The following is a 17339-nucleotide window of genomic DNA, read 5'->3' on the forward strand; positions in this document are numbered from 1 at the left end:
TTTTATTGACTTCAACGTAAAATTAAAATATTCATATCCTAAGACTTTCGAATAAAATATAACAAGATGTATTTTTATTAAATTTGTGGAAATACCTAGTAATGCAGTAGTTAAAAATAACTTCACCACCTTATTTTATTATTTGTAAATCAAATCATTACCTTATTTTAAAGAGTCATTTAAATTGACTCATAAATTGAACCATAACTTCCACTCTAGTTGGCAACCAACTTTTGGCTTACTTGGCGTATACGCGATTTGCCTGATGTTGCTTTGCTGTTGGATTTTTTGCGACTTACCTTGTATTGCCAAAGTCGCAGGAAAAATATTTAGCATGTCAAATGACATATTTGCGGGTTGCCATTCCTTTTTTTTGGGAGGGTAAGGACAACCGCGATTTGGCCAAGGATGTAAGTGTCTTACTTGGTTTCCCCCAACCAGTTTTTGCTCTCTTTCCGTGGTTTTTACCTGACATATGTGTGCTCCGTTTGCCCTGTATCGCTGCCATTTTTGCCGTTTCGTGCTTCATTTATCACTTGGCGGCGGGATTTCCATATACTCAGCATATTTGCCATGATATATGGCTGCCAGAGTAGCAGAGTGCTTAACCCAGCCAGGGATCGTTTATCCCCGGGCAGTGTGTCACTTGTTCGATGACAAGCAACCCCACGGCGCCATCGCCCATTCCACACATGGTGTAATTTAGATAAGTGGCCATTCTTCATTTTAATGCTCATAATTTCATAATGTGTACACCCATATGCAACCCCCACCCCGATCCGTAGAATATTCCAAATTAAAATCGTGCATTAAGAGCTGGGAGCAAACAACATGGTCAGCGTCGTGCCTTGGTTATGCCATTTATTTTATTTGGCGAGAGTTTTTGTTTTTGCTAGTCCAGCGCCACCTTGCCATGAATGCGAATGTTAAAGGGATCTCTGGGATCCCGGGGAACCCCCCATTTCGGGGGTACGAACTCACATGAATATGGAACAGGCTAGTGGAGAGACCGAATATGTGTTTTTTCCACGTTGTTTCTCTGATTTACGAGCCATAAAAGTTAACTTAATTAAATGGTTTTTGGCGTTCGTTGAATATTTATGGGGACAGGACTTCAATGTGTCGCAGAAAGTTATGGCAAACGTTTTGGAAATATTGTTATCTTCTAGGAGCTAGGATCCGTACTTAAATTAAATAGAAAATAGATTGTTGTACGCACGAAAAAAAAGAATATTTGTTAATTAAAAGTTATAGTACCCATGATGGTTAGAAAATTCTAACAATTGGAACTGTATTTAATTGAATAATTCTAAAGAACGTTAAAACTTCACTTTTGAATGTGGGTAGTCTGCTTCGAATGTGGATAGTCTTTTTCAGATTTTTATTGACTTAATGATTATTTATCGAAATAAATGAAGCATTTAACTTTATTAGTACTTAATGACTCTTACAATAAGAACCATATTTAATTAAATGATCTTAATAATGATCATATGTGCTTAATACCTTTTGTATTTGTATTCCTTCTTGACAGCTTTGAATGCGGATAGTTTATTTATATTTTATAGACAGTGGAACTGGGGTTGATTTTAGTGCTATTTTCATCCCTGACCAGCAACATATAAATATCTTGTTGAAACAAACAAGTGTCGAAATATCGAATGCGTGGCAAACTGATTGCGTATTTCCAGTCACTTTAACTTCACTGCGTTGCAAATGCCTTTCATGCTTCAGTAAATCAATGAATGAATGACACAACATTAAGTAGAATGCGGAACAACCTTCGAGTGATGGAGAACAACACTTAAAGTCAGCTTAAATGGCGACCACAGAAACATTCACTCGTAAATCAATTAGCACCCACAACAAGTACCCAAAAAAAAGAACCAACCACCAAACTCCTGTTGCCTTGCGGCTTTTTCGGAAAATTAACTACCTGCTAAGTTAATTGAGCAAACAACGGCCGCAGGACTCGCAGGATCCGCTGCCACGAAAGTTGTGCATCGGTCCAACTAAAAAGTCAGTCGCTGCGGCTTACAACTATTAATTATGCGGCCCAAAGTTATGACAGCAGAAAACAGCCGCAGAACTCGAAGAGCGAACAGCGAAACTAAAAACTGCCAACTGCCAGCGAGCAAAGGGAAGCGCACATCATAAATTACGGCCAGGACACGGCCATGGAGAGCAAGGATGTGCCTGCTCCTGCTCCTGCTCCTGGATGAATATGTATGTGCGGTAAGCCGCCGCCTGTCTTTTGGCCATGGCAAACAGCTTCCATGCATCCAAAAAATATTCGAAAATTTCTATGGAACACAGGAGCGGGAAAAGGAGCTGGAGCTGAAGCTGGAACCTCCTGGCACAAAGGTATCCTGCCACGGCACAAAATGGCCACCGCAGAGCGCACAAAAAGTGTCATGGCGCATGAAAAACTTCCTGCAACGGGAGTGGCTTGGCCAAAAGGCCTTCAGCCTGTCCTGTCCGTGGCCAAAACAATGGCTGAGCTCCTCCGCAGTTTCGGCAAATGAAAGTCGCATTGTCAGGCTCAATGTTTCCGGTCGGCTCATGGATGTCCTCGGCCCGAGTTTCAGTCCCATCCTCATCCTCGTTCTCGTTCTCCTTCTCAGCCAACCAGCCATCCTGCATCCACAGTGTCTGAGTCTCAGTCTCCTTCATTCCCTGGCTCTGGATGTGGTTGTGGATGTGGCCTGAAACAAAGCGCATCCGTTTGGCGAAAATTGAAATGACAAAGTTCAAAGTTTAAGCGGCTTGGCTGTCAGTTTTTCAGGGACTCTTATAGTGCCGCGCTCGGTGCAGAGAAAATATTTCACGATAGCTTCGGTAGTTTTTAAATTTTCAACATAAAATGAAGCATAAAACCATGTTTTTAATATAGTATTATTATTTGTTTTTCACAAAAATATGTTATATTTTTCAAGATCACCTTCAAAAAATATTCCATACATATGAAAAGATCCAAAGTTTTTTTGAAAAAAGATACCTTTAAAATCAATTCCATATAATATGGAGAATATTTAAGTAAAAGGGCTAATTAACACTTTTTTGAGTTTTTAAATCCATAAAATAAACGTAGATAAATATTTATATGATCAATAAAGAAATGTATAATAATATTTTATGAGAGAACTTGAAACCAATAAGGTTAAAAATAATAGCTATATTTACTATCCCATTCATTTTGTTTTAAAAATAGTATATGCATTTAAATGTAAGCCTTAAGTCTCAATATAAGTTTAATCATAAACGAGAACTTTAACATAAACCTCGAAAATAGAACAATCGCTTTGTTCACTCAGATGAAATAAATATAATATATTTTAAAGTAGAAGCATCACTAAAATAAGCTTTGTTCGTAATGTGACAAGAAATTCCACTTTAAATAAATTAAAAATTAAAAATTGATTAAGCACGAAATAGAGTAGTTATTTGGTTTTTCTCCGTGTGGCAGGGAATTAAGTGCCCCGAACCACAGGGCTAATCAGTGGGCAAACACTCAAACCACATTGATTGCAGTGGCTGTGGTGGAAATTAAAAGCGACCGGGAGCAAGTGGAAATTAAATTGCCTGCAGTTAAAAAACACTTTGGCCAGGCACCAGTCCACCAGTAACAACAATGTAATAAAAGTCATCTCCTGACACGCCCACGCCTCCGCCGGCGATGTTACCAATCCCCCCCAATCCCGTCGAAAACAACAACTCCGCCCTGGAATTTGCATACTTTTAAGCGCAGATGAGCAGAAATCACTCATACGCACGGGGGGCCATTAAGGGGGGATGATGGCCATGATGGGGCGGAGCCAAGGCCCAGGGCTCAGGCTTACTCCAGCTGTCGGATTTTCTTGCTCCTACTATTATGACGGTATTTGCATTGTGCTTAAACGTATTTGAACACGGCTTTTGAGTCAAGGGGATTGGATGAGGATTGGATGGTTAACGGGGGGGAGGACCGCAGCACCGCTTCTAGCAAATGAGCAGGCAATTTATTTACGGTCAAATTGCGAGGTTAGGCAAGGCAAACAAAGCGTCGCAATGGGATCCCCCCATACTGCCAGTTCCCCGGATCCGTATTGCTCCATGGTGGGCGTAAAAATGTGATAAATATGAAATGTGATTATGGCTGCTATTATGTAGCACCCAACCCAGGATAATGATGGGGCTTATTATGAAGTTGCCTTCGCCTTGGTCTCGAATCTGCGGTTGCCTTGGGCGTCGTTTTGAGTGAGTGGCTGCCATGGGACTGTCTTTCCATCCTGGATGTGGTGGCCTCTGGTAAATGAAATGAGGAAATGTGATTTTGACGATGTGTTCGCTTTACGGCTGTGGAAGCTCATGTGGGTGGCTCTTGTTTGTTTTCGAGGGTGTCGGAAGTTGTAATTGTTTTTTAAAGGAAGCCTGAATTGCTCATTGGGGAAATGCTTGAAATAAATCAGACGGAGTGACTATAAACGGGATGTCTGGGAATGGGCAATGAAATAGAACTAAATGTGGAGTGTCTTAAACTTTTATTTCTTTAAAGCATTGCCATTATTATTCAAGGGTTCCAAAAATATAAATATATTTCAAATCAATCTATAATAAGTATTGAACCAAAATTGTATTTCCAAAAAATCACTTTTCAGTTAATTGTTTTTTTTAATAGCCGGTTTAACATTGAGATTCCTATCCCGCACTTTATAATGATGTGTAGGCATCCCACATTGAACCCGAGGTTATCATAGGGCTGGTAAACCACCTTCTCTTTATCATTTTACCTTTATGCTCCCCACCAATTTGGTTACATTAACTTTTCCAGCAATTGTTTTCACCCCACCCTTCAAACCATGAGAAAGAAGCTAGGGAAAATGTCTTTATCAAGTGGCAAGCAGCGAACACAAAGCCATAAAATGCTAATCCCATCATGGGAACAATGAGCAGAGCGGATCGGAGCAGAACGTTTGCCGTTTAGTGATGCCGTCAATTGATACATCAGTCGATAAGGCGGCAAGACGTCCTGTGAGAATCCTGGCTGGCGGCTTGGCTTTTGTGGCACGGGGCTAACAGGATTTGGCCACGCTAAATCAACGCAATTCGCTGTGGCTCATTTGAGTGCAGCAACGAGCCAAGGAAAACGCAGGGGGAGCAGCACCACCACCACCCAAGGAATTCGTTGCGCTTTGTAGGAATTTGCCATGCTACAAATTCGAGGCTCATGGGAACTGAATTCAGGGGGGTTGGCAAGTGTGGAAATATTGAAATTCGAATTACATTTTTGCCAAAAACTGCACGAACACTCCATGAAGATGGGTTACTCTGGAAGCTCCGCATATTCGTCGCGCCGTCTGGGCAAATGACTGCCTTTTGGGACCGGGACAACCCTGGAGTATCCTTTCATCTTGTTACCATTTCGGTTCCCAGCTCATTAGCGTCGGCGTCGCAGTTTTTGTGTGCGCATCTAATTGCTGCATGCAGCCAAAATGAATCCTGGAGAATCGCAACTGTAGGATTCGGCTTCACTGCGCTAACAAGTTGAACATATTCTTCACTCTACTTACATGGCGTATGTTACTCTCGTTGGAAGGCATGTGCCCGCGGATTTCTGGTGGTTTTTCTAAGCCTGGGAACCTATGTTTTTGGTCTGTTTTTACAATATGAATGGGTCTCCGGGTCGAAAAAGACTTTCAAGAACTCCATATGCTTACAGGTCATTGTAAAAGGACTTTTATAATATCCATGTAGGTATTCTGTTGAAAGATAGCTGTCTGGTTTAATTTATTTTCTTGTCCCTAGACTTACATTTTGCTTCATAAAAGGTTTGTATTTAAATATCAACCCACATACCAAGGAAATAAAAGCGTACTAACCGCTTAAAATGCAATCTCTTCTGTGCCTAAGAACAGGACCATCTCGTTTATGCCCGTTGCCCGTTTATGGCAAAAAATATAAAATTAAATTCAATGAATTTCAGATTTTTTGCCAAGAGTGTTTAAATTGATAACGATTTTATATGGATCATGACTTTCTTGAACTTTTTCCCGGAAGGTAGATATTCAAAACTTTTATTTGTAGTCGGATCTTTTGTAAGACAAATGCTTTCTTTATTAAGGCCAAAAATCATCTTGTTTCAAAAAAATTTAATTTTTAATATTTTTTTTTATTGTTAATAAAGATTCGTTATAAGGGTTTGTATGTATGTTTGAATGTAAACTTTTTTTTATAAAATGTCTGAAGAATATTTAGAAATTAGTTGTCTCTACTTGTTATCTGAAGAATGTATAGATCCCGAACCCAAACTTGGGCAGCTCTTTAACCCCAATTTTTTTAATAACACATCATAATTATTGGATTGGCATAACAATTAGATTTTTATTGAAACATTCAGCCACACATTGAATGCTAATATTAGCAGATCTGCAACTTAACTATAATATTTTACAATGATCAAACTCGGGATCCTTGCGGGTCCCTGGATAAGTTATAGAATTAATAGACATACAGGGAGATCCAGTTACATATTTAAGATACAAATTGCACTACATTTAAGGCTAAGGGAAATGAAATCGGAGCGTGAGGGAAACTAAAATTAATATCACAATCGAAAACGGGCGTTATGGGTTAAACCAACGGATGGGGGTAGTGGGGAGATGCCTTAAAAATATCCGAAGAAATGCTTCGATCATTTGGACATGCCGCCCATTCGGCGACCTGGTGGTGTGCCTCCAACTACGTTGATGATCTCGTTATCTCCGCCGGCTGAGGAGGACGAGTCCTCCAGCTGCGGCTGGTGATCACTGGCCTTGTCCTGGTGGGCGGTCATGTGTCGGGTCAAGTGGTGTCGCTCCCTAAAGGTCTCCTGGCAGACGGGACATCGCAGTTTCTCCTCCCTCTTGCGGCGATTGGGATCGCAGGCTACCTCACTTTTGTGATGGGATCGCATGTGGTACACCAGATCGCTGGTCATCCGGAAGCTTATATTGCACTTGGCGCAGACATTCTGGGCGGTCAGGGTGAAAGTGGATGCCAAGGTGGGTGGAATCAGTGTGGAGAGTATGGCCGCAGCAGCGGGATTCTGCAGAGGTTGGGATACGGCGAATGGATGTGGTGGCGGAGCAAATCCGGGATAGCCATGCAGAAACTCCGACGGTGGACCTGGTGGGGAATTTCCCGGCATGGGTACTCCGCCTCCATTGGGATTTCCTGGTCCTGGAGGACGGGTGTACAGCAATTGCTGCTTAAGTCGCTGCTGTGCCTGCAAAGCCTGCATGGGATTGACCGCCTGGAAGGCTCCATTAAACTGATACTCCGGCCGGAAGTTGTGGTACACAATGGGATTAGCCGGCAGGGGATTTGGGTTCTGGCCACCACTGTTGGTCCTGGGCGGTGGCGTTACCAAAGGCGGACTCATCGAGTGACAGCTCAGCTGGTCGGGACTCAGGGGAGGAGCTCCCACATCCACGGGTGACTCCAAACGGGAGGTGGTTGAGGGTGAGGATGATGCAGTGGACAGCGATGAGGAGGCCACCTTGGTGAAAGCACTGCGCATGGGAGGTGGTGGCGAGGAAGTTGAAGGAGCCTCTGGAGAATCCACCAGGGGTATGATCACACTGGGATCATCATAAACCCTCGGGGAACGGATGCTGATCTGTGGATACCTCTGGCGTGCCTCCAACAGACTGATGTACTCCAAGGCCGCCGGTGAAGGTGGCTGCGAGGAAGCTCCTCGGGGAGACAAATCCGTGGGATAGTGGCTCATCTGATGCTGCTGTTGCTGCTGCTGCTGCTGCTGGTGGTGATGATGCTGCAGTGCCTCCTGGAGACGGGCCTGCTTCTCCGCCTGCTTCTGCTTGATCCGCTCATCGGGCATCATCAGAAAGGCCACATCAAAGGCTCGTTTCAGAGTGGTCTTTCCACCGGCTGGCGATGTGTGTGACTCATTATTATTGTTGTGATTAGTTGTTTGATTTTGCTGCGGCGATTGCTGCGGTGATGTGGAGATCCTCAGCTCGGCGTGCTGGGGTGGCGTGGAGCGACGCTGGCCAGGATTCGCATGCGACGGCAGGCTATCCATGAGCAGATTCATTTTCACTTCAAAACACTTTTCGACTTTCACTGGCCTTTGGTCTTGGGCTTTGTGTTCTGGGGTCTTGGGTTCTCTTGTTCCTTGCGTTTCGAAATTCCAGTTTCGACTGCTGGCCGCCCGCAATCTGTTCCTCTTTAAGTACCCGCTGCCACCACCGCGTCCAGTTGGAATTCTCGTATTCTCATATTGTCCCATTCAAATGGGAAAAGCAACTCTCCGCACTCGCGGCACTTGGCCCATCTGTCCTGATTCTGCTCGGAGTCTGTTCAGATTCAGGTCCTGCAGAGAGCGGTGGTCACCACCCTTATGTTCCTGCTCTTTCGCTTTCTCGCTTGCCCTCTCTTTCTCCAGCGGTCTTCCCTCTCTCTCTCTGGCCCACTCTGTCTGTCTCTTGGCGGTCCATCTGCTTTGCCAGTTGGCGAACATATTCTGTGGTTTTATTGTGCGGGCCAGGCCAGGACGAGTCCTGGTTGGCCCATTCGAAAGCCTGGCTGAATTGTGTGAGATGCAGGTACAGTGGGATGTAAGCAGTTGTATATTTTCAAATTTTAAGTGTGGTTTTAAATTTTTTTGATTTTGAAAATAAATTTTAATGGAACTTACTAGAAATTAATGATAGGCACTCTATGGTTAAGTGTTTTATATTAAACAAATGGTATAGGCTGTCTAAAATACTATTTTCTCAAAATTAAAACTATTTATTTAAAATTAATTAAGTGCTATATTTATATATATAGCACTTAGCCGCTGAAAATCCAACAAAGAATTTCAATTTTATGAAGCTTAGATCAAAAAGCGATTATGCTATTAAATAATGTATGTTTTATCGATTTCTTCTAATGTTTCTTTGTACATCATTGAAATATAATAGAAATGAACAATCGATGGTCCTGGCAGCTTATGCTTAAAGTCTTCTTGTTTGTCTAAGTAAGTAATACCAACATAATAAAAATAAATAATATAAAATGCGAAAACCTTAAAGAACCATTATAGAAACATAAAATTAGAATAAAAAGAATTTAAACCACAAATTGAAAAGATTACTTTCATAGCACTTTGATTATAACTATCGCAAAATATTTATTAAGACAATATACCATTTTTAATTAGGAATTTTTTTGCTGGGGAATTTTATAAAATATTTTACCCAAAGGATTTTACTTCCAAAATATCCTAGTTTTATCCCACTGTGAACTATTTCTGTGCAGATAACTTTTCGAAAAGAGGCGGCGCTTGGTCCTGGTAGCTCTCTCTCTCTCTATCTCTCTCTAGCTCTCTCTCTTTGCCTCGCCACCCCAAAAATATGGCAGGACCTGCCCTCTCTTTCTAGCTCTATCCCCGTCTCTGCTGGCGTTGATATCCTTGTTGCAAGTGTTTCCGAACAGGTTGTTTTTGTCGATTTTTTAGCAGCGCCAGCGAGATTGTGTGAATATGTGGCCATGTTTTGTGTTGCTGTATTTGTTGCACTTGTTGTTTCTGCTCTGGATTTTGAGTATATGCTGCGCGTAGCTTTTACATATTGCGAGCACCACACACACACACTCTCAGCGAAGAGGGGTTCCCCCGTTTTGTGGGCGACTGTTGAGCGCCGAAAGATTTCAACGGACTGAAATATTTATTTGTCAGTTACGTTGGCTCTATGTGGAAAAAGTGCCAACTGCCCCGTAAATATACACATGCAACAATAGCAAATTGTGCAATGTTTTCCGTTCGTTTTCCGTCTCGTTCTGTTCCCCCCTCATATCCCTTTTTTTCCCGGCTAGACCCTAGATCCTGGCAGACCGGATGTGAGGATGTGGCCATTGCCAGGACAAAATATGTGTCTGTTATGGTCAGTCGTGGACCAGGTTTGGAGCTACCCCGAATCTATATATATGTTATCCGTATATATTATTTAAATTTCACTTCTTTTGTTGCAGTTTTTGTGTGCGACTGTGTGTCCTGTGAGTCTGCTGCAGCGGCAATTTAATGTTTGCATATTTTCAGGTGCTAATTGTTCCACTTGCCATATGAGTTGCATTTTTAATTAATATTTATAGCCACCAGCGCCACATGTGTGTGGGTTCGAATGAGTATCTGTGTGCTGGAGCCTATAATTCGCTTTGCCGCCATGTTGGCTGTCGACCAAATTAATATTAAACACATGATTGCCTTCGACCATGGCCGTTTCATTAAAAATATTGTTTAGTTTGTATTTAATTAATTGCCGATCGAACAATCCAGGCTCAGCCCATAAGCTGATGCGATTTTAAATTGGTGTGAAATGTCTCTGCCTTTTTAGCTGTTTTATAAACTACTTTGGGGTTTCTAATAAAAGAATTACATATTTATTAAACCAAATATATTATAAAAACTATTAAAAATAGATTCTACTATGACAAAATTTTTATAGTTCTTAATTGCTCTCTTTTTGACTAGATATCTTATCTAAACTGTCTCAATATATTACGTATTTTCACCATGAATTACCAAGAATTGCCCCCATTTCAATTACACTTCCTCATATGTGACACGTGTCCACAATTGAAGTCAAGTGAAAATCCCTAATACATTCTTGGCCCATTGATGTATTTATTTCTTTCAGAAATTAACGAAAATCTCAGATATACAAATCGAGCACAAAATTTCCACTAAACCCAAAGGCTTATCTACCCCTGCTGATCTCCCTCTATTGCTAACTAAAAGATTTTGGCTTGTCATTGTGGCAGGGGATGGACTTTTAGGTGGGATGGCTGTTTGGTCTAGCAACTGTCGATACATCAAACTGCCAAGTGACAAAGTGATTCCCCCGCTGTCAGGCTGAGACAAAGCGCAAAAAGGCGTGAAATTGCCTTTGTGTGATTAAGTCAAGCCCGGGGACAATGGGAAGGAAGGAAAGGAAATTTCCCAGGAAACGAATTAAAAACTAAGATGACAATCTTCCGACTAGAGTTTACACACAGCTACGTGCTCCTTATGCCGGGGCATGGCATCCTCGGCGGGTTTCAATTATCCCTGGTAAGATAGCGAAATGTAAATGCTAATTGCTTCAACTTTAGCGTAGAACTGGCTACGTTTATTCCGGAGACAGCAGACACCTTTTCCGTGGAGATTGTGGCCTTGGTTGATGTTAATGTGCTGCCTGTCTCCTGTAATCTTAGTGGTTTGTGTGGAACTCCTGGAGGAAACAGCTTCTTGCCGCCTGGAACTCTAAACTCACTCTGCACAGAAAATAAAATGGTATTCTATATTATTAAGATAAGTTAGAGGTGTCTAAGCTTTAAATTTTTATTGGTCTCTGTTCTATGGGTTATGTTTAATCATTTTGCTGTATGGATTAACCTTAAGTTTAAAATAGTTTTAAGCAATCTGGTTTTATCTTGGCCTGCACATAGAAATATCTAACCTTGAAACAATAATTGTACAACTTTTTCAAACCTGACTTAATATTTTGATATTATCGAGTGTAAAGTTCTTAACTTAACCCATATAATATAAACAGGTTTTTGAAATGTGAAATATAATATTCATAGTTTTTTTCTCAGTAAGATTGCTGTGCTGATGGTAAAGTTTCCTAGTAGTTTTGGTACACAGACACGGATTGCATCCTGCACTTGCCACCCCTCAGAGCTCGGAACGTCCCTGGAGTACGGAGTAAACTAAAACCCGAGTCCTGTTCTTCATCCAATCAAGTGCTTTTCGCGCATTAAATAAAAATTCGAATTGGATTTCACGTGAGCAGGGCGAGAACCTAATTGTATGAGGGTTGGAGGACTATGCGTTTTGAGGGCTGGATCTGGATCTAGAACTGGAGTATTTAGAGGGTAGTTGTCCTCTACCTCGAACGTCCCTGTTGCTGTTTGTTTAAATACCGTGAATAACATGTGGTTTTTTCCAAGCATATGGCAAGGACTTTGTCACTATTAAGGAGCCGTCTGGCTCCGGCTCGTCCTTCAGTTTGCCAAATCCTCCAATTAGACTGTCATTCATTTAAACGGATTAAAAATGCGCGAACGAGGGTCGCTCGTTTGGTTCTAACAAGGCCCGAGGGCCAGTGCATTGGTTGGTGGTGGATCTTGTGGTTGCCTCCGGTTTAGTCTTAGTCGGATTAGAGGCCTTGTTTTGGTTAACAAATCGGCTGATGACGATGTCGATTGCGATTCGATTCCAGCCCTGTTCCCTGTGCGTTCCAATCAGTTCGAGACGCACATTCGCCCGCAATCAAGCCAGGAAAAACATTTTCTGCTGTCATATGCAAAACGCCAACGATGCCACAACTGCACCTGAGTGGGTGGTGGGTGGTGGCTGGAACTTTATCTAAAATGCTTACGCTTGAGAAGCTTTCAATCGAATGCGGCATAAATATTTATGTGCCTCGATGTGGCAATATTTTCCGCAGCCCAAAACACACAATTCGAACTCGTGAAACGCAAACAGAACTCGCAACAGTTGCCAAGTGTTGGACTTGGTTGCTGGATAACCATAATGTCAAGAGCTCTACGAGTGGGCCAGAAGAGGCGGCAAAGAACCGGAACCGGAACATCCACTTTGGGTTCTGAAACTTGGCAGGGTGTGTGTTCGGGCGTAATAGCATTTGTATTAAGTTTGGTAGAGAAATGCATGTATCATAATTCTTAAATATAATAAACATATTTTGAAAACAAATATTCTTCTATGTCTTTTAATTATAATAATATATCTTATATTAATCATATTATGAATAGATTATAATTCACCATTCTAATACTACAGATGGCCAAAACTTCATGATCACCACATTGCTGCCTTCATCAGTCTGAATCAAGAATAAAGTTGGAAAACTGACAAGAGAGTATAAAATATTTTATATGTAGAGTTTTTAATACTAATATTTTATTTTCTTTTTATATTCCTAAAGGAAATATCAGCTTCGGTCCTCAAAAGCCCACATCCACTTGTAAAACATATTCATAAGAAAAACATGCAACATTTGGCGGATTTCGCGTTTTGAGTCGGATGTGCAGCGTATGCTCAGCCAAGCTGCACAAATGAAGCGACCACCAAGTCACCACCAGAGAACACCATCATTACCACCAGTTGCCACCACCTCAGAATATCCACTGCGGAATGGATGGGATGACCCGCATTTAAAGTTGCCCAATACGTTTTCTGGTGCCATAAATTGTGACCCTGCCCCGGAACCTGTTTCACTGTCTCTGTCTGTCCAACTGACAGGGCGGAATCGGCTTGCGAAATCAGATCTAATCAGCTTGGAATGCACTGGGTACAGTGGGTCGAATGCGGCACAGTTCCAATTGCCGGGAGTGGAGTCCCACTGTGAGCGGTTCGAAAATGATGAAAACTACCCTTTAATGGGAGGGTCGCTAGTTATCCCGGGCAACGAAATCACACTCGCGCTGAGCAAACATCTGTGCGATTTCGACAATGGTAACAAGGACTCTCCGAGGTCCTTCGCCCAGCCCCCGCTCGGCATTTAAAAAGTGTTTAGTTTATGGTCCATTGATGGCTTTGTTAACTCGTCGAACACTGCACTCCCTGCCACCCGAATCGCAACAACTCCTCATGAATCCCAAATCTCGTTTCATTCGCAACCCCGTCCGCAAGGACACCTTACGTTTTTCGACATTTACGATCTGTCCGGGGCGTTTGTCGGGGGTTCTCTCCGTCTGCCTTTAATTATCCTGAAAACCACAAAATGCTGTTAGTGCAGCATTTTTCGATTCCAATTTGAGAAAAATGCTGACATATGCGCGGAAAAATGCGCTGCGCCGCGGGATTCTCGAGATCCCAGTTGCGAGTTACGAGTTCCCGGTTCCCAGTTCCCCCGAGTATCCTTCGCCCTTTGACTCTCTGATTGGAACTGGTCCATAGTTGGGTGATAAACATCACCAGCTGGTGCCACAAAGGCGCACAGACTGACAAGTGAGTCGTCGATCTAATGTGGCATCAGCATATGCTGGTCCCTTTGGGCATATACACCCAACCATCCGTGCTTCGATCAGTTGCGGTTGTAGCTAAATTCCCAATTGACTTCGCTTTAGATTGATCTACGCTTTGGATTTTACTCGAATTGCAGTTGGGATGCCATTAATTTGATAGGCATCTTTGTAAAGCACCGCATTTAGATCAGCTGAAAGCTTGGCTTATCTTTGGTTCATTATTCTAGTCTGCAATTCTAACACTTAAAGTTAATGACATATAGAACTTATTAAAAGGGTAAATTCTTTGATAATAATAATGAGTTTCTATGTTTTTAAAGTTTTGCATTATTTGTTCCCTCATATATTTACAAAACCACATACTTTCTTATTTGATCCTATTAATGGGTTTGAACTTGTTAACTACCAAACTTGAAACTGACACAAATCATAGGATTTCCTCTCCAACATTTTTCATTTCCATTCCACCATTCTTTTAGGTTTAAATCACTAAATATTTTACTTTAACGTTTTCCTTCGCTCCAATAAACAATCTATAACTTTTGTGTCTTGAGTGCTCATCGAATTTTCATAACATTAGTTCTCTCTGCTGTCAATTTGGCTGCATTATCATATGTAATGACGTCGTTTCTTTGATTTCGTTTGCCTGCGCTTCGAGCTCAAACACCTTGAACAAATATTTTACTATGCTCGTCTTTTTTGGGGCTGTACACCACCCACAAGTCCACCTTCATTTGCTGTTGATTTTCAAAATCGAATCTTGAATTAATCATGCGGAATAAATTTACTCTAGATTTCCTCTAGAAGCCTGCCTTAAACGAGAAATAATTGTTGAAAAAAAAGAAGAGGGAATAATAATGGTATCCATTTTGGTTATTTCTACTCCGGCTAATTGAATTAAAATTGCGATTTCATTTTTGCCATTGCTTCATGCGTATAAATAATATTCTATTCCATTCGAATCGAAAAACCAAAATCGAATGCGAAAACAGCGAAATTTATGACAGGCAGGCAAGATTTACGCTTGTGGCTTCAATTTCTGCCGGAGAGTTCAATAACTTTTCGGGGTGGATTAGAGCATAATTCCATTGTCATGGTAATTTATGAGCTTAGTTTCTATTGTTGTCACTATTGGGACTGTGTTGTTGTTGCTGCTGCTCTTCCAGCTTGGCAGATTTTTGCAACATTAGCGCGGAATTATGGCATCCATTACGAAGGATTCTCCCATATGTGCTTGGGTCCTATAAAAGCATTCGAATATTCCTCATATGTCGAAATGTTGACGCTGCAAATGGACCTCGGCAATTACATTAAGCGTTTCCCAAATCTTCTTTTAAAAGCCCTTTAAAACTGGGTCACACTTTTCAATTGGGTGCTAAGTGGTTGATTCGATTTTGGTAGCGACTCCTTGGTGTCTGTTCAGTGGTTTAGTTATTACATATGCGCATATTTTAATGGACTGGAGTTTTTCCGACAAGGGGTTGGTTGGAGGAAACTAAGGGAGCGGTTCGACTTGTATTGAATTTCTGGTATAGATTTAATGAAATAATAAGTGCGTGAGGAATTAGTTGATATATTGTTTGGAATTGAATGTATAAAGTATCTATTTGATTTTAATAAAGCTCTTAGTAAATGGCAAAATAAAATAATAATAATGTGTATCGTTCTAATTATTGTTGAAATGTTGTCAAAAGTATACCTTTGCTACTGATCTGTTTGCTTTTCTATTTCCACTTCCTGCGATTTGATCCACAATAAAAACACCTGCATTCAGCGGCTTGTACTTAATAGTGATATGTTTCCGAACGTGGTCCTGGGCCTCCAGTTGGGTTCCCGGTTTTTTGACAGCCAAAGACACAAGCCTCGATCACATTTGGTATTTCAGCGTTCACATTTTCTATCTCGCTGCGATAGAACATGATGTTCTGATACTTCAGCATGTCCTTTAAGCGATCAATAACAAATAGGTAGCCGTCCTCGTCCATGTAGCCCAGGTCTTCAGTGTGAAGCCAGTTATGGGAGTTTCGAATTATTTTAGATTCCTCTGGGTTTCTATAGTTGCAAACCCATTTTTGAGGAACTTAATAGCACCAACGAGATCTTATACTTCGGAATTATGCTACACAAAAGTTTATGATCGAAGTCACTGTCTGCAATAATACTTGTTGTACTGAACACACCAGCAACAATGGTCATCAATAGACCCGAGAACCAGTCCAGGGTGCTTGATGTATACTGGATTAACGAGTTGTTCATGGGGCTGTAAAAGGTAAGAATTTGAATGGTAATCATCTAAAGTGAGGTATACTTACAGAAAGTTCACAATAAGCTGCTGACTGTTGCTGATGGTAACTGCCTTTGGAATTCCGTGGTGCCGGAAGAACTAAGAATGGCCAGTGTGTGGTCATTACCATGTTTTAAACGGGTTGGCTGGAAATTCCTTTCCACGGGAGTGTTTAAAATATCCTGGATCCGTAGTGGTCCCGTCGGATGATTTCGCATTGTAACTATCCTCACTTGAAGGGCTTTAGTAGCTTCTCGACCCTTTTCTCGTCTCCATCACAAAAGATTAGACGGGGTTTGGTAATTCCGAATAGTCTTTCGATGGTCGGTTGATCGTATTCAGTGTGTAAAGCATGTTACGGAGTTCCAGTGAAGAAACAGGCGTAAGCCAGAGCCATCAAGTGTGTGGTGAGTCTGCCTATGATCCCTACAAAATCACCTTGCTCTAAGCCCAAGTTTCCCATATAACTTGCCACTCAAATTGAGTTTGCCTGAAGTTCTTCCTAAGTGAGCACAGTGCCCTCGGAAAGCTAAGAGTTTTGCCAAATGTAACACAAACCTGAGCAAAGAGTTTTGGATGCCGCTCCATTTGCCGGAAAATAATCTCTCCGATGGCGGAAAATAAACTCCCCTTTTCGCCACCGCTCCAAACTTTCAGGGTATCATCGTAAGTGCTTTTTGTCTTGAACGACGATTTGCCTGCTTGTAGTTCTTCCATTATAAAAATTAGTTTATTTGTATTTTTAAGCGTTCTTTACATATCTCTTGTAGCTTCTTAAATCTCAAGGTTTATTCTTCTTATTTGTTTACCTAAGAACATAAGATGAAAGAGAATAGGTGAAAAACTCCAATTAAAAGCTCCAAGTAAGGTCTTACTTTGATCATTAGTGAAATTCGAAACAATGTTTTCCCGTATAAATATTTTTCCAAATGTAATAAGATCGTCAAAAGGGTCCCTAAATCGAAGTTACGTTTTTTTGACTAAGATATTTGGATACCTTCACCATACCCGAAAGGCTCGTTTCTTTTTAAATATCCGCTTTAGTGACGATTTCCACTTGAAT

The 17339-nt window shown here is 41.4% G+C and overlaps 1 protein-coding gene and 1 pseudogene across 1 annotated transcript; both read right to left on the bottom strand.

The window, feature by feature from the left end:
* Positions 1-6332: 6332 nt before the first annotated feature.
* LOC108011416 (B-cell lymphoma/leukemia 11B) lies at positions 6333-8126 on the bottom strand. The gene has a single exon (XM_036815071.3). The coding sequence runs from the start codon at positions 8072-8074 to the stop codon at positions 6671-6673; it is 1404 nt and encodes a 467-aa protein (XP_036670966.3). The 5' UTR covers positions 8075-8126; the 3' UTR covers positions 6333-6670.
* Positions 8127-15552: 7426 nt separating this feature from the next.
* On the bottom strand, positions 15553-16993 carry LOC108011415 (fatty acid--[acyl-carrier-protein] ligase ScoC-like; annotated as a pseudogene).
* Positions 16994-17339: the final 346 nt, after the last annotated feature.

Source organism: Drosophila suzukii, chromosome 3 (assembly GCF_043229965.1).
Source record: "Drosophila suzukii chromosome 3, CBGP_Dsuzu_IsoJpt1.0, whole genome shotgun sequence".
Classification (NCBI taxonomy): Eukaryota; Metazoa; Arthropoda; class Insecta; order Diptera; family Drosophilidae; genus Drosophila; species Drosophila suzukii.

What these genes read in the sequence shown, in the direction of transcription:
- LOC108011416 (XM_036815071.3), bottom strand. Translation starts at nt 8,074, where the DNA reads ATGAATCTGCTCATGGATAGCCTGCCGTCGCATGCGAATCCTGGCCAG.